Source organism: Vipera ursinii (assembly GCF_947247035.1).
Source record: "Vipera ursinii genome assembly, chromosome: 1".
NCBI lineage: Eukaryota > Metazoa > Chordata > Lepidosauria > Squamata > Viperidae > Vipera > Vipera ursinii.
Genome location: NC_139512.1, coordinates 110,795,909 through 110,814,113, shown reverse-complemented (window position 1 = coordinate 110,814,113; position 18,205 = coordinate 110,795,909). Strand labels below are relative to the sequence as shown.

Here is an 18,205-nt window from a genome sequence, read left to right as displayed (position 1 = left end):
TATTACTACAGATGCATTTTACAAGGTGCTAAAGCAAACTAACGAGCTAATCATTTCAAATATAAAATATGTGAAAACAAAAAATACATTTTTTCCTTGTTTTTCTTTAATTTCATTTGTAGGTTTTGCAGAAAGACAAAACTTTCCTACCTTACGGTGAAATCTGAAAAGGAAGCCCAACCAGTTTCTTTTGCCGGCATTGGTTCCTCTGTGCTCCACACATCAGACCCAACAGAATCCAGATTAGTGCCATGTGTGGTTTCCATAGGAACATCAAAGTTAGCTGACCAGTTAGGTGCTGAAAATTGTTTAACATTAAAAATATATCAGTTCCTAATACTAAGTCTATAGCAAGGCAGCTTGTTTAAGTTTTTAAAAAGTCAGAGGAAGAATTTGCCCACTGTATTACTTTTATGAATATTGAGAAGAATTAGAACCATTTACCCTATTCAGTCTACCATTATCATATTTAAGCAACTCCTCAAAAATTAACTGTAATTTTAGAATATGCACATCTCCATATATCCCTTTACATTTTATGCATGTTCAATTGTAATAGAAACTGTCTACAGGTTGTCTTTCACTACACACAACCACCTACTACAAGCCAAAAATACCAAGAGAGGAAGGAGTGGTGCCCATGTTCCTAATCCCTCTGTACATCCATACATTGTCCTTGCATTGTGATGTGTTAAATGTTGAGAGCTTGGTCCATCTTGGTCCAAATGAGGCAGCAACAACCACAGACAGAAACAATGTAAAATAATTTCCTTTTATTTTTATGGCGTTGACCTGAGGTTTACTACCAATCAGATGAACCAAGTGCAGACGCTACGTTAATTATAACACTATTACATATTTGTAAAAGTAAAAATAATTTAAAAAAGTTAAGAAGGCCAAAGGCTTCCACTTTTTTTAACAAATGAAAAAATGCCAGTAAGGACCGTCCAATTCCTACACTTGTATCTGAAAAATGCATGAGAAAGCTACTTACTTTCATTCAAATCTACTTCCATCTTGTCTTCTGTATTGGTGCTTGATTCAAACAGGTCTTGCTTCGTTCCGTCCTCTTCTTCAGAATCTGTACTCTCTTCGCTGTCTGTGCTGCCTGAACTTTTTATTTTAAAGAAAGAGACACAAAACATGAATTTCCTCCCCTAAGATTTTCCTCACTTGTTATGTAACCATTTTTAAAGATTAATTAAAAACTTTGGAGGATTAAGAAATGGATGGCAAGAAAGCGCTGGAGAGTTCTGAATTGTCCAGCAATGAGTCCAGATCTGAATCCCATTGAACACCTGTGGAGAGATCTTAAAATTGCTGTTGGGAAAAGGCGCCCTTCCAATAAGAGAGACCTGGAGCAGTTTGCAAAGGAAGAGTGGTCCAAAATTCCGGGTGAGAGGTGTAAGAAGCTTATTGATGGTTATAGGAAGTGACTGATTTCAGTTATTTTTTCCAAAGGGTGTGCAACCAAATATTAAGTTAAGGGTGCCAATAATTTTGTCCAGCCCATTTTTGGAGTTTTGTTTGACATTATGTCCAATTTGCTTTTTTTCCTCCCTTTTTTGTTGTGTTCCAATACACACAAAGGGAATAAATCTGTGTATAGCAAAACATGTGTTTCTGCAATACTTTTCTGTGAGAAATACTTGATTTTCTGGAAAAATTTCTGGGGTGCCAACAATTTTGGCCATGACTGTAAGTCCCATGCCACAATAAGCTACAAAGGATTCTGTTTTCTGCTGTTGTATTTCAGAAGGCCTCCTAACCACTCAGAAAAGGTTCACTGGGCGATATAACAAGGATGCAGTGCTGAAGGTCAAAATTTGCTTTGTCACCTACATTTCTGCCAGAGTAGATTCAGTAATGGGTCATGACTAGCTACACCAACAACAAAATAGAATTTCCTGCTACGGTATTAAGATTACCTGGATCTTCTCTGAGATTCTGGAGTAAAAGCAATATGCTTCTCTTCCCAGATATCTTCTTCATCAGAGCCACCATCATCAAACTGCTGTATTCTCTCCTTGCAGCATGCTTCAAACAAAGCAATGTTGCCCTGAACATATTTGGGAACATATGAAAAAGAGCACTATTAATAAATACTTTTTTCATTTATCATGCACAATCTGTTGTGCAATGTTGGATGAAATAGACATCCTAAGCATGGACTATCACTCCACTTTATTTTGTGGTCCTAGGACAAGAAATGTAGGTGTGAGGAACTTGATTTGATTTCTCACTGCTCCCTTTGATGGAGCAGTGAAAAATCATGTGGGAACACTCAAAATAATTCAATGGAAAATTTCAGTCAGTTTTACTCTGTGTTCTGCACTTTCCTCCCCTTTCAGGCATAACATACTCACAGTGAATCACCAAGTACAATTAATTTTGACCTAAGTGATTCTACACTATCTTGTGCTTAATTCAATACTTATACATTCTCAACCTATGACTACAATTGAGCCCAAAACTTACGTTGCTAAGTGAGAAATTTGTTAAGTGAGTTTTGCCCCATTTTATGACTTTTCTTGCCACATTTGTTAACCGAATCACTGCAGTTGTTAAATTAGTGACACAGTTGTTAAGTGAACCTGGTTTCCCGACTGAGTTTGCTTGACAGACGGTCACAAAAGGTGATCACATGACCCCGGAACACTGCAACCGTCATAAGTGTGAGTCAGCTGTCAAGCATTCGAATATAAGTCACATAATCATGGGGATGTCACACAAGTCATAAGTGTGAAAAATGGTCAGAGGTCACATTTTTCAGTGCCGCTGTAACTTCGAATGGTCACTAAATGAAAGGTTGTAAGTCAAGGACTACCTGTACCTAAAAAATACAGCAAGAGATCAGGAAAACCAGGGCCTCCTTTTCCTCAGTTCTAAGCTTAAAAATAAATTCCGTAACAGTGATCATTCTTAAAATTGAATTTTGCTTCCGAGATGCTCTGAATACTGTGGAAACCTAATCTTGAAACTAGTGTGTGTGTGTGTGTGTGTGTGTGTGTGTGTGTGTGTGTGTGTCAGATAATGCTAAAGTACAGCTGGGTACAGGAAACCTTTTGAACCACTTTAAAATAATGCAGCAGCAAGGATCACTGGAATCAGTGACAGTTCAACATGTATGCATGAGTGAAGGGCACCTGCCTTATTTACTAAAGGGAAGCAGAATACTTAAGCAAGGGAAATAGAATTATGCACACACATTGAGTTGAATCTATTCCTATGTGATCACCAGAATACCAATATCCACCCAGCAGAATTCATTCCTTCATCCCATGGAAGCCTGCTTTATATAAAACTATGACCAAAATGTGTCGTGTCCCTCCTTCTCAGATTAGTAAAACTTAATAAGAGAAAGAGAAGGGGGGGGAACGACATGAAAATAAGAACGTAAGAATTCCAGGTTCTCCTGTTCTTTGTTAGGCTATTTGCATGTAAGGGAGCAAAGGTCTATCCCCTTTTGAGAAAACAGGTCAGCCTGAAAACTGTGAAGGTATTAAGTCTTCTTATTGATATAAAAATGTTCTTTACTCCAGGCTGGGGATCTTGTTCCCACCCATATTTTGGAAAGATATGGATTGATTTCAGGAAAAAGGAAATAAAATGTAAGGAAAGAGAAGTTCCTTTCAGCCTTCCAAGATCAGTAAAATGAGGACCCAGATTGTTGGGGGCAATATGCTGACTCTGTAAACCACTTAAAGAGGGCTATAAAGCACTATATCAATCTATGTGCTATTGCTATACATAAGAAAATGTTTCCTCTAATTATTCCTTCTGTAAAGCTTGCAGCAGTACAGTTTCTATTGTTAAAATTATGCTCTTTTAAAGTACACCAGCAGGCTGTGGAGCAGGCTAGTTCTCATTCAGAGATGTGTACTCATTTTCATTTGTATTGAGCAGAAAACTAAAAAATACTTACACTTTCATTTGTATTGAGGGTAAAATTGATGTCTGATACACGATCAAAAGAAACACTGTGAACAAAGTACAAATTTAGGCAGTACAACAATAAAGAAGTATCATTTTATAGGATATCCTGAAGTACTTCATTTAATAACTTTACATATCTTAAAAAAAACTCTTGAAATACTCTATCCTAGTACAAAATGTTAAGCCTTTTGACACAGCCCATATAAACTATTTGAGAAAATGAATCTTGAACCTTTTTCTCAGACCATGATAAACCTCATACCTAACACTGCTTCTTCCTTTATCAAGAAGAATATCTCAAGGCCTTTTCACGTTATTAAAAAAAAACATTTTTACCTGGGGGGGGGGTGTAATATGAAGCAATCAGGTTTAAAAACTATGCATCACTAAAGATGCAAGGCATCACAGCTTGCACATATGATCAACACAGTTAAATGGAGCTTGCAATGGATTCAGCTATGTGCCTGTTAGTAACTATAATATGTGAAGCTACTCTATATTACATCTTCAAAGATGAACAGGCGGCTTGATTGCTAACATATTAAGCTAAAAGCTCTTTAAACAAGCTCAAGTAGGACAAGGATTAAACTCACTTGTCTCAATGACAGGCATCACTTCTAGCAGTAGTATTCACTTCAATAATGTGATAATATGGACACTCTTGGATAATTCTATGGGAAGGGAAATGAAATAATCTATGTTGCTACCAAACTACTTCTGGAAGTCAGCAGAAAAACAATTTTAGGTCTACCATTCGAAGAATGGTCATGCTCAGATTGACAGAAATGTTTTCAAAATGAGAATTTTAATGTGCCAAAATTCTGATGTAATATCTCTGGATCTGGGATACAGATTTTGATATATATTCTTGGAATGTGTGCAGTAATATTGCCAAAATTTTGATATAATATCTCTGGATCTGGGATACAGATTTTGATATATATTCTTGGAATGTGTGCAGTAATATTGACAGATTTCATAAATCCGGATTAAAACAGGGCACAGAATACTACCTAACCTAAATTACTGCATTTCAAATGCATAAGTAAAAAAATACATAAAGTTGTTTCTTGCCCATCTCACACAACAGCTGCCATCATATGCATTTGGAAATCAATGCCTAGCTGTTTTTTTGATTTAACTTAATTTGTGAAAACAACTGAATTTTCATAAACATCTTCTTAGTTATAGGTTAGCTGCGTGTATGAGCAATTGCTTATATGCAGCTTGAACTGTGTTTTTAAATATTTAATTGCCGGGAACTTTTAGCAGTCAATTTACCATTTTCATTATTGAAATATTCAAAGACTGAGAACTTGTTGCCTGTATAATTTTTTCACAACAAATAAGCTAAATAAGAGATAGAAAAACATACCCAGCAAAGTTTAGAAAGTCATAATACTATATAATACAGTTGGTGGTTGTTGAAAAGTTTATTTCAATTCAATTGAATTTATTACATAAGGAAAAGCAATTTTTTTTAGCTTGCAATCACTAATTTATTTTTATTTATTTATCACATGTATATAACTGCCCATCTCACGTGAAAGTGGTTCTGTCAGAACTGGTTCCAAAGATATGGGTCACATAGAATACATCCATTATGCTAACAGTCCCAAAGATGATTTTCAAGCTAAGTCATGATATATCTCAATTTCTAGAACTTATCATGAAACTTAAAGAAACCCATAAAATGAACCTAAAGTTCTTATTGTTTTTTGTAAGAATCACAAAAAAAATTGCTTTATAAATTAATTTTACAAATTATAATGAGATTTCTTTTGGAGTATACACAAAGTATAAATATTTATGGAACAAAACTAAATAAACAGCATTTTACTGCTTTTAGGGGTACTAAAATGTGATACAAGACATGGAAAACAAAAGTATTTTTTAAATAGGACTGTACTTACTTGCCGATGTCATCTTGATCAGCAAACTTCTCATCGTTGAAGCCAAACTGGTCAATAAAATTGGACGTCATTTGTTGCATCTGATAATCAGAAAAGGCCTGGCAATCCCAGGACCAACGACAGTGATATAATGATTCTAATAATAGTCTAAATACTACTTGCCCAATTTGCTCCAGAACTAATACTTTCATTAAATTGCAAATACATGTCATATGTGCGCACATGCACATACTTACATATATACATTGATACATACACCACCTATGGATAGGGCTGTTTTGTTATTATCACATGTATGTAATTTGGGAGTTTGGGGGTGGTGGTGACTATTTTATAACTGAGTACTAAAATTATGGTGGAATGGCACCACCCTCAATCTAACTAATAGATATAGAGGAGTTTCATGTTTTGTTTTGGATGGAATATACCTAGTAACAAGAGTATTACTATTACTTTAAAAACCCCTATCTTTTAAGACTAATCCTACTATAATATTTGGTAAAATATAAAAGTTGTGGAAAAAAAGAAGTTTCTTCTAGAATTACACTTAAAGTGAATCTCTTGCATCTTCCCAGTACCTAAAGTTTGCCAACTTCCTATTTAAGGATACAGCGAGAGATAAGTGACTGTATCCCCCATACCAAAATCAGGGGGTGATGTAAAACTCATCACTGCCTAAAGCTCATTCAACACCTTTTCCATGTGTTTTCATGCATAAAACAAACACCTTTCTTTTCTTTTTTTTAGATTTTGCTTTTCTGAACTAGGCAATTTGATGGTTTTGACTATTCCACTGGATTATACGTATGAGCTTCTTCCAGACAATGAGTAGTTTTTAATATGAAATTGAACCCTAAGGGACTATTAGAGAATCTACTGTAATCAATAATTTTGTAGATCAGGGTTTTATGATTATGTGAGTATTTATATTGCTTTCTATTCCATGAGAAGGCAGACTATGGGTACTCTGCTATCCCATAAAAGAGAGCATAGAATCCAGCACTGAGATACTATCGACTCTAAGAGGTCTTCATTCCAACAGAAAAAAATATATGTAGTTCAGAGTCCTTGGTGCTCTCCGAGTTGTTTGCTTGCATGTGTTTCATTAACCCAAACCCCACACTCACTAGCCTTAATGATGTTAGCAAGTCAAGTAACGAAATGCCTGCAATAACCAAGGTCTCTTAGAGCACCAATGTCTGCACAGGGATCTTAACTGACAGAAATCAATAGGAAAACCATACACAGATATAAGTAGTGTTCATGCTATTCTCCAAGTTACACTTTTAGAAACATGTTCTCAAATGTCTAACTTGATTACAAGAAACAGGAGGACAGTCTTGGTTGTAAAAAGTTGTTTGGACAATGGAAGAGGTTGACACATAATGTAGTCAGTTTTTCTTTGCTTGTGTTATCAGAGGCTGGACAGGTCATCTCATGAATCCTGCACTTGGCAGGATTTGGATTACATAATGCCTAAGGTCGCTTCCAACTCTCCAGTCTATGAAATTTGTTTATCATCTTAAATATGGTAACTTCTTACTCAACTGCAACATCTGAAAGTGAATACCTTATCAGGAGCTTTTAGCAAAATAACATAGGCAAGGAGTATAGCTTAAGAGTTTAACTCACTTCTTGCAGTGAAGAATCTTGTGAAAAACCAGTTTCTTTAAAATCAATTTCATCATCGCTGGACGAATGAATGTGACAAGTAGTAACCTAGGAGAAAGGTAAGGAATTCATGTTTTAAAAGTTCTGAATAAATACCAGCCACAAAAATCCGTACTAGTTGTCCTAGGCTTACAATCGTTCATTTAATGGTGGTTTGAAGTTACAACAGTCTTGTAAAAGGTGATTTATGTATTGTCCTCAAAGTTACGACCAGTGCACCAACCCCATGGTCATGTGATTGCAGTTCAGGTGCTTGGCAACTGGCTGGAATTTATGATGGTTGCAGCATCTTGTAGTCACGCAATTATGATTCATGACCTTCTCAGGTGGCTTCTGACAAACAAAGTCAATTGGGGAAGCCAAATTTGCTTAACAATTACATCATTCACTTGTGATTTGCTTAACAATTCCAGTAAAATGGAGGCTAAGTCATGTCCGATCAAGTGATGACTTGCTTAATGACTGCATCACTTAACAACAGAAATTCTGGTCCCAATGTGAGGTCGTAAGTTGAGGACTACCTTTATAGTAATAAAACTGGGGGGGGGGGGGGAAGAGAGAGAGAAAGCAAGTATTCCACTATGTAGAAGAATTAATTGAAACATATCCTCGCTCTAGCTAACTTGGATTCAATTGATAAAAACCTCCCTGGAAGACAGGCTTGAAAGGGTTACAATCTGCCGTATCTATGAAATTATTGCTAAAACAGGATACTTTTAATTTTTAGAATTATTTTCTATATATGGTTGTAAAAGTATATTGTTTTGGATACTTGCTCAAGAATAAAGTCCACTTTAAAGCTAGTCGTTACAGACACCACAATTATTGGGCAGATTATAAATAGTACCACATTCAAGATAACAGAATGGCAGAGCTGGAAGGGACCTTGCAGGTCTTCTAGTTCAAACCCCTGCCTGACTGAGTAGGAGGCCCTATTCCATTTCAGACAGAGGGCTGTCGAATCCCTCTTAAAAACCTCCAGTGATGGAGCACCCACAACGTCTGGAAGCAAGACAGTCCACTGGTTAAGAACAAGCTAACAATTAAATGAAACTCAGATTTCCAAATAGAGTTATAGTACTAAATCAATATATTCCAGTTACTTCTTGCTATAGTTTCCTATCTTTGTGCACAACTATACAGAAAAATAGTTGGCAGCAATGTTCTGTGCAAGAAGAGATACTTCTCTGCTAGCTCAAGCCATCTCTGGATCCAGAACCAGCAAAAAACTAGTGGAGGAACACACAGGAAATAGCGACCTAATTAGCATTTGACAAAAGAACAAAGAACAATAGATCTTTAAGTGGAGGAAAGGGGTTAATGTGTTAAATTCTTCCCTTCAAAAGTATTTGTACTACCCCTGCTTTTACAACAAAACATTATACCTGCAGGGAAGCTTTATTTAATGTACATTGACCAAAATACCTGAAGAATCATATTAACAACTGAAATGTATCTCACGTAGCTCAGAGTACAATGGTAAGGAGATTAAAAAAGAGACTAGGATTAGAACTGGCACTCTGGATAAAAAGACTTAAAAAGTTAATGAACCCAAGAGAAAAAAGTTAGGTTATGAAACTGTAACTTTTTTTGTAAACAAAAACAGGAAGTGGCCAGTAACTCAGAAGCAAAGAACCAAGGCCTCAGCACCAACGAAAACCTGAATTAACAGAGTACAGAAAAAGTGAAAATTTGAATTCTGACTAATAAAGAGGGAAATGGGAATCAGTAATTTTGGACTGATTCGTATCAGCAAAATGTAGCTGTGATATTTTAAATCTGGCATAAAATTACATAATGAGTTAACTATTTGTATGATTATTACACGTTGTTTTCATTTTGTAACGCAAAATTTACAGTTAATAGCAGTAACTTCTCAAATGCCATTTAGAAAACCTACTAAGTCCACTGTGTTTCTCTTGTTGGTTTCGCTTAAAGCGTTTGTGCAGAAAGATTCCCATCGCTCCCTGACTTCATCTGGAAGTTCTAGAAAGTCCAAAAAGGAAAAAAAAAATGCAATATCAAGAATGCAGATTGTCATCATTCCAGGTACTGTAGATTATTTTATATGTGGTTTTGAATTGTACTAGTGCAGATTATTAAAAATATACACATTTATTTCCCAAGGTAATTAGGAAACTGCTACATTGCATTTGCTATTTGTATACAATAGTATGCAAGATTTTAAATTTCAAGCTATAACTCCAGGAGAGAAATTCTTCTGTGACTATTTCTGTACCTGAACTTGAATTTTCATTCATTGTTCCCAAAATACCATTCTTACAATTGGTACCTTGGTAGAGATATGATTTAATGCATCATTATGTTATCTTCAAAAACTGATTGACTGATTTGTTCAGCTAGACATCACCTTCATTAATATGTAGAAAATTAATCAACTGGCCAACCAAACAGTTCCCAAAATTAGGTGGCAACTTGTTTTGCTTGTTTCACCAAAATCATTATTAAATCATTATTTAATTTTTATCCAGACTTCCTTGAAAAGCTGAAATAAAAGGTTTTTTTTCCAGCATAATGTGCTTTTCATTAACTTTGTTTAATAAATGGCATAACTGGCAGGGCCATGGACAGCTTCTGAACTTTTTTCATCATAAATCAATGGTAAAGAACCGGTCAATCTTAAAACAAATAAAGGCTTATTGGAACACTTCTGGATGCGTGCTGGAGGTATGCATTTCCTCTTTTTCAAGACACCTTTGTGTTTTCTCATGTGCATTGGAAATTTGTCTCTTGTTCAGAGATTCACAGCTCTATGTCACATTGGAAGTTTGGTGTAGTGGTTAAAGTATCAGGCTTAAAAAAACAACAGACTGTTGAGTTTTAGTCTCACCTTAGGTACAAAGCCAGCTAGGTGACCTTGAGCCAGCTTTCAGCCCCAGGAAGCAGGCACTGGCAAACACTTCCAAAATAATGCCAAAAAAACTGCAGGGACTTATCCAAGCCGGCACCAAAATAAATAATTAAATAAACAAACCCTGTATGATCTGAATTAATTATTCATCTTTCACAAGAAAATGTAACCTCTGCAAGTGTTCAAAAATCAAGCAAGGCAGAGGACACATGGAAAACATCTTCTATTTTTGGCTTTTTTTGTGTTAAACAAAAACTCCTGAGAAGGAATTTTAAATATCTTAATCTAAAATCTGTTACAACACATCATGCAACTATTAGCTGAAACATGTCTTTATATTATTATTCTGGAACCACTGAGAGAGTAAAAATCAAAATCTGATTTTTGCTAAGTTCTCACGCTTAGAAGTAAAATACCTCAGATCCTATGAACTCTTAGAAAGGACATGGGGGGGGGAAGGAGATAGCAGATACAGAAAAACCGATGGTAAAAGGAGTCTATGAAAATGTGAATTCCACTTGCACAAGACTCAGTAAGCAAAAGTACAATGGATTACCTTTAATAAGTTGCTGCACCAGTGTACAATTTGGCCCTTTATCAGTACTGTGCACAATGCAATTTGCTATTCTTGTTAAGTGACCCATATAGCCATAACGTCTTCCTCCTTCAGCTCTGCAAGAGATAAGTTATTCAATCAGAAAAATTAGTTGATTATGGGATTTTCATTTTATAGACTTGTAAAAAATGGAACAAAAACAAAGGCTGATCCAAGCAGGATAGAATAGCAACTGCTATTCAAAGGTCAAAGACCTAGCAACTGCACACCAAACTTCCATTAGCTTTAACTTTGGTTATTATTTATTTTGGTAGCCTGCAGCACTATGTTGCTTAATTTATGATTTAGTCTACTGCAAAAATCTAAAATATGTGTGAATTCAGTAAGAAATCCAAATATATTATGCAAAACCTGGAATTACAATAAAATATGACACCTTAATCCTCCACATAAAAACCTTGTGCATTCTTAAACAACTATTTAAACAGCATTCTGCATTAAAACATATTCTTCCTGGGTTAGTTTCAATATACATTTCTTCTATAAGTAGATTATAATTATATATGGGAAAGATGGCCAAAACATAGAGACAAAAGTACACAAAAGTTGAGTGTTTAATTAAAGCAAATATAATAAATAGTGCAAACAAGGAGAATCAACGTTCTCTCTTCTCATGGAGTGATCTCATACCCTGAAGAGTCACAGGAAAAAGAAATATATGAAATTCAGAATTTATATAAAATTGCTAATTATAGTTAGTATATAAATTAATCTATGTTACTCACATTGTATCTTAAAAGTACATAATTAGAAAAGTTTCTGATTACTCACTGTTTCTTTTCATTCATATCCCATGCTTCAAGTATTCGTTCTATTAAATGGCACTTAAGGAAAAGCTATGAAGAAAAGAAATATACTTAGGTTTCACAGACGAAATTTAAAAAAACTTAATAAAAAGAACTATTTATCACGTCAGTGAATGGCTAGCCAAACTCTACAATGCAAAAAGCACTATTTTTTAACAGATAGATGTGTGTGTGTATGTGTGTCTGTATGTATACACACACAGAGTCTTTCTCTCTTTCAACCCAGCCATTTGATTTTCAATGTTTTATGGAAAGAATAAATATTAGATTCAAATTAACTATATGCTGCAATTATATTATGTATTCTATAAAGTGACTGCTTAATTGTTTACAGTTTTAAGGGGAGACAGAGATTTCTTGGGCAAATCATCTTTATGTAGCCTGATAGCAAGAACCAGATGCAGTATTTATGAATTGGAAATAATCAGCAAGGATACTTCTTGCATTTCTGCTTCCATCCTTGCTATAACACCTCTGTTAAAAAACAGAGGTACATGAATTCTGGAGTGGAGAGGTTATTATGCAGTACAATCCTATTAAAATATAATGCTAGCATGTGTTTCATTATCCCGCCACTCACTTATTATAGTTGTAGTTCTCAAAGATAATTGAAATTATTATTCAATTAGAAAACTTAATACCACTACAACTAAAGTGCAGCAAAGTTGAAGAACAAAACAATAAAACGTCTTACGTGTTTCAGCAAAAGGTTGCCTCTAGTGGGATCTGTATCTGACACTGTACCATTTTCTGTGCTTTCAAAAGGACTTGCAAGAATCAGTGCAACACAAATTTCTACTTGAGTATGCAAAAAATTGTTCCATGTGTATTTAAAAAACATGTCCTGTAGGAGAAAAAGAAACAGGAATCAGAACTACCCATACAACTTATTAAACATATTTGGATTCCCCCCCCACTGATAAAGTGATTTTAAAAGTATTCTTCCTCATTTAGAAAACTCTCAGGTACTCTTTAGAATAATGAAAGGAAGCTGAATTCAAGTTTGCAAGGAGCAGCAACAAAAATGCTAACCATCCTTTTCGTCAGAATTTCTTTTACATAAGTATTATGGTATCTTTTCAGTATTTCTCATGTCCATGTATGTGTGTGGCTCTTCACCAATGTTGATTAAATGACTTGGTATATTGGGTATGAATGTTTGCACTACATACATCAGCTGTGCAGCAGTCAGTTGGTTAGAGCAGAGGTCCCCAACTTTTTGGGCACCAGGGACCAGTTCCACAGAGAGAGGTTTTTCCACAGACCAGAGGGGGCGTGGTTTTGTGTGCTGCATCCTGCATCCTTCGTATGGAGCTTTGCTTGTTTTTTTGGCCCGGTTGCTGGCATGCCATGGCCCGGTACTGGTCCATGGACCAGGGTTGGGGCCCCCAGGGTTAGAGCAATGGGGAAGGGAGACTTGAAGTACTTTTGAGTCAAGGTTTCTGGATAATGAACCATTGGGTGGGGCTAACAACTCACAGAAAAGCAACAAGTTGTAATATTTTAGTTATTGTTAGCTGCTCTGAATTGGCAAAAACATATAAATGGAGGAAAATAATAGCAATTGTCAGTATGGGCAGACAAACATCTGCCTAAACTACACCCCAGACTTAACAACTGCTGATAAGAAAGTCAAAAAAGACTGGATAGTGGAAACTGCAATACGTGGAGACAGCACAACAGAAGAGAAAGGACTGGAGATAATCGCAAAGTAGGAAGACCTGCAAATAGAATGATTGTGGCAGAAGACAGCAAAGATAGTACCAATCGTAATAGGTTCCTTCAGTAAAATTCCAAAATACATGGAGCACCACTGAATACCATCAGCATTGACAAAATCACCATCAGTCAATTGCAAATGGCAGCTTAACTTGGAACAGGACATCCTGTGAAGATACCTTAACATTATTAAACAGCATCCGCCTCTTCCAGGTCTTTGGGAAGGACTTCATAGCTAGACAAAAATGCAAAATCCAGTCTAAATATCTGGCTGACTGTGCAACCAATCATAATAATAAGTGTGCCATGTGATCTCATATATATACTCAATACTCGATTTATGGAAGCAGCGTCTCTAAGGAGTCTTTAGAAAGAGAAGGCATGGCAATTTTTGTGAGTGGGGATTTCTGTATCTTCAGTGGAATACAATAGCTGGATGAAAACCAGATTCACTTAATTCTGGAGAAGCCCACCCTATGCAGCTGTAAGCATCTACTAACAAAAATGTTAGTACTGTTTCCAAAAGCAGATCACGTGTCAATTAAATGCCATTTTTTATTCCATTTCATATGAAACAATAAGATGTACAGGATATGCATAGTCCTTCAATTATGATGATTTTGTGGCCAATCAGTACACCCATGAGTTGCTTCTAGATCCGGAGAGCCTGCTGTGGGACTTTTAAGTTTTTTTTTTTTAAACTGGTTATCCTTATTTCCTGCAACCAGTGCTTTTTTTGTAAAAGAAAATGGTGCCGGAACTCACACATGTCATACAACCTGCCTTGCCTAACATACAAGGTTCCATCCAAAAAAGGTGCTGGAACTCCGTCCTGAGCATTCTATGAGAAAAAAGCCCTGCCTGCAACTATACTTGAATAATAACAAGAGATTACATTCTCTGAACAAAAATGCACATTGCAGAAAATACTACGATTGCATCTTCTAATCTGAAATGCAATCATGGAAGTGCAAAATTGTTCGGTATCGATTTAACTTTATCTTTTCAATTATTTTTGAGTCAATTCTCATCAAAGTTAATGTTTTAGATAAAAGAAAATACCCCAATTTTCCCTGCACTGCAGTGAATAGGTTTAATATAATACATGGTTACTGTTGTATCTCCCCCATGAGTTACATATAGGTAATCCCTGATTGCAGGGACACTGTGAAGACTGTACGTTTGAGAACCATCATAGGTACATTCAGCATGGTCATAAGTTTGAGCGGCCACTGAAGGAGAGTGGTTGTTAATCAAGGGCCACCAGTAATTCAGCTGGATGGGGGGGGGGGGTGTTTGAGCCTGGAGGCTATTTGGTCTGGCCACTTGGAGTAAAAAGTATTTCTGTTTTTATCTTTGTTTTAGTAGATTGCTGTGAGCGTCCTAGAACATTATATGCAGTAGGCAGCCACATAAACCCTGTAAGTAACTTAAGTAAGAAAGAAGTAAGTAAGTAAGTAAGTAAGTAAGTAAATCTAAATATATATATATATATATGTATTTTCTTACCAGTATAACTCCTATGCTGTTGAGCTCTATCAGTTCCTGGTTGACATTGTTTGTATTTGTCTGCAGAAGGCTGGATATTAACCTAATCACATTTAACCTGGTATTCCCTACAGGTGGATCCAGTACACCCCACGTTGTCTTCATAACACTTTTCTATGCAAAAAAAGAGAACGTAACCTTTAAAATAGAATTCCACTTTCTGAAGAAATAGGCATAACAGGAATAAGTTAAGCACAAGGCCTGTGCAGTTTTATTCAAAGGGTTATTTTCCATAATTTTATGTTCTGGAATACTGAAAACATTTAAATGGATGTTAGGTTTTATTGGTAAACTATCCACAACAAAAAGCTCTCCAGAAACAGACATGTCTCCAACAAGATTAGAAGCATGAGAGTCAGGATCGAAGAAGCAGTGGCGTATTGCACCAGCTGATAAAACCAATTCATAATCTGAGAAAACTGCTGAATTTCCAGCCCAGGAACTGCATCACTAAACAAATCTACTCAAGGAAAGAAATCTTATGGGCAGATCTTTTAGAAAGCTCATTTATCAAGTGATTTCCTCAGTGCTATTGGCTTGGTGTGTGTATATGTGTTCCTTCAAGTCAGATTTTGACTCCTGACAACTGCGTGGGCAAACCTTTGCAGTTTCCTGACAATGTCTTTGGGAAGTAGTTTGCCACCGCTGTTTCCTACAGCTGAGAGAGGGCGACTGGCCCAAGATCCCCCAGCCGGCTTTTTGCTCATGTTTGTTGTAGAGTGTCTTATTCACTATACCACAGTGGCTCCCAGTGGCGTAGCGTGGGGGGTGCAGGGGGGGCTGGCTGCACCGGGCGCAACATCTGGGGGGGGCGCGCTTGCACTCGCAGCTCTCTGCCCCTGCCCCCTCACTCTCTCTCACTGCAGTGCTGGCTGTGCGAATCCGATCCGAGCCGCCGCCCACTGTGGAGGGGGGGTGCGAGGCGTGTGGTGCGGTGCGGAGAGAGAGTGAGGGACTATCAATACATGTGCTTAGGGGGTAAGGGTTTCTTTAACTAATCTAGTGGAAGAGACTCGAGTGCTAAAATCCACGGGTTAGGGGGCGCAAATTACTTGCCGTGCCCCGGGTGCTGACAACCCACGCTACGCCACTGGTGGCTCCCAATGTGGTGTAGAGCTGTAAAGTTCTCATTAAGAGACAAAAAGTTCAAATGCACATGAAAAAACACAAACGTGTCTCCTGGAAATTTCTGAAGCCTGGCAAAAGCTTTGGAAAACCAGGGAGCTGTAAGAATCTTTGAGACCGGCAGCTCAAAGAGCTAGTTCTTCAAAGAGTGGCTTACAAATGGGATAAACAACTGCAGCAACACCTGACGATGCTTACGGGAATCTGAAACATGACCTTCCCCAAGGTAGAAGAGAGAAAAGTGCCTGTCCACACACACACCAGCACCCCTGGAGTAGCACCTGCCTTTGGCCTAAGCCAGGGGTCAGCAACCTGAAAAAGGAAAAGAGCCACTGGGAACAGGTTCCATCACACATAAAAAAAGTGGGAGCTGCGTGTGTGTGTCCATGCATGCGCATGCGCAAAAAAAGATTTTGCGCATGCACAAAATGGTTTTCTTGTGCATGCGCGGATGCGCGCAGTTGCCATTTTTTTAATGTGTCATGGAACCGGTTCCCGGTTGCGCGACGGCCCGTTTGCAGAGCTACCGCCTTCGGCAGCCTGCAAACGTGCCACGACAGCTTTCCCAAAGAGCGGCGCCGCTGCCCGTTCGCGCGGAGGTGCGCGTGCACCTCTCCAAAGGTTTGGGGAGGTGCGCGCGCACCTCCGCCCATTCGGAGAGGTGCACGTGCACCTCTCCAAACGGGCGGTGCCACTCTCCATTTGGAGAGGTGTGCGCGCACCACTGCCCGTTCGAAGAGGTGCGTGCGCACTGGGCGGCTGGGAGCTGCAGGAGACGGCTCAAAGAGCTGCATGCGGCTCCAGAGCCGCGGGTTGCCGACCCGTGGCCTAAGCCAAAATGTTTAGAAAAATAGAAACAAAGTTTTGTTTAAACAGGGAAACTAAAGTAATACAACAGAAAAGAAGAAAAAAGAAGCACACTAAGACAATGTACTATGATTGTCACAGATAAAACTGAGCAGCAGGTTCAGCATGAGTTGCATCTAATCACGTTAAGAGACTTAAAATCTTTTAAGTTCGATAAGATTCTGAAGTGTTAAATCATGTTCTAAGAGCCCTTTGCACAGACTTTTAATCCTGAGAGACCTTAGAACCAGTTTTGTCTGATAGTTAAGATTTTAGAGCTATTTTCTTCTGAAGTACAGAAAATGCTGTGATATCACTGCACTCAACTGACGCTCAAACCGTTGCTGCGCTTGGATACTGCCCTTCCTTCCCCCAATCTACTTATAATTCGCCATTAGCAATGAGCCCTACGAATATTACCCTCCTATCCAAACCTGGTGGAAAAATGATCCTCCTCCTGTCAAATATAATCACTTGGAAAGAGGATTCTCCCCACCAAACCTGGCCAAGATACTATTGAGCACTTACTCTCTCTTTTTAACAGCTATAACTCGCAGAAGATAGGACTACCTAATAAAGGAAATAATTCTCTTTCTGCTCCTGTTTTTCTAGCTGCTGTCATTCCTATATCATCTTTGTTGAAACACATTATTCTGGAAATATTTGGATATTGGTATAGGACCTGCATCACACATTGAATATTTTATTGACAGCTGGACATGCTCCTTTCACCCACATCACTGAATAATCCACACCAGCGGTTGCCTCTCAGCTTCAGTCAGTCAGTTATAACAATGCACCTTATCCGCCTGTATCAATTAATTAAAGATTTTGGCTCTAGCTCTGCTACTGTCTTCCCTCTCCTCACTTGTCCACTGGCCATAACACCATCAGAGTTAAGGGTAAAACCTAACATTAATGCAGTTGAGAAAAATCTGGTAAGACTAATGCTTTTTTTTGAGCTTATGATGATCCAGACGACGATTATGAAAGCCTAATTCATATGCTCACCCAGCACCACTTTCTGGCTTTCTTATCATTCATCAATCTAGCGTTTAACTCTAGAAATCACAGGCAAAACCTAAATATAACCAAGACATTTATGCTGGCAAGGTAATTAAAGAAAAGAGGGAGCCCTAATAATTAATTTTTT

At 37.5% G+C, this 18,205-nt stretch overlaps 1 protein-coding gene across 8 annotated transcripts in view; it reads right to left on the bottom strand.

Moving 5' to 3' along the window:
• Positions 1–18,205, bottom strand: part of PPP6R3 (protein phosphatase 6 regulatory subunit 3) — a 68,249-nt gene that overhangs the window by 11,043 nt on the left and 39,001 nt on the right. For 6 of the 8 annotated variants that reach the window (XM_083348963.1, XM_083348964.1, XM_083348966.1 and 3 more), the window contains 11 exons: positions 15,043–15,195; positions 12,509–12,658; positions 11,780–11,844; positions 10,949–11,064; positions 9,421–9,506; positions 7,482–7,568; positions 5,850–5,947; positions 3,926–3,980; positions 1,929–2,059; positions 995–1,113; positions 151–298 (listed from right to left, as the gene is read on the bottom strand). In XM_083348963.1, the coding sequence (XP_083205089.1) occupies positions 151–298; positions 995–1,113; positions 1,929–2,059; positions 3,926–3,980; positions 5,850–5,947; positions 7,482–7,568; positions 9,421–9,506; positions 10,949–11,064; positions 11,780–11,844; positions 12,509–12,658; positions 15,043–15,195 (1,208 nt within the window). The remainder of the gene's footprint in view (positions 1–150; positions 299–994; positions 1,114–1,928; positions 2,060–3,925; positions 3,981–5,849; positions 5,948–7,481; positions 7,569–9,420; positions 9,507–10,948; positions 11,065–11,779; positions 11,845–12,508; positions 12,659–15,042; positions 15,196–18,205) is intronic. The other 2 variants (XM_083348968.1, XM_083348969.1) reach the window with 2 other exon arrangements.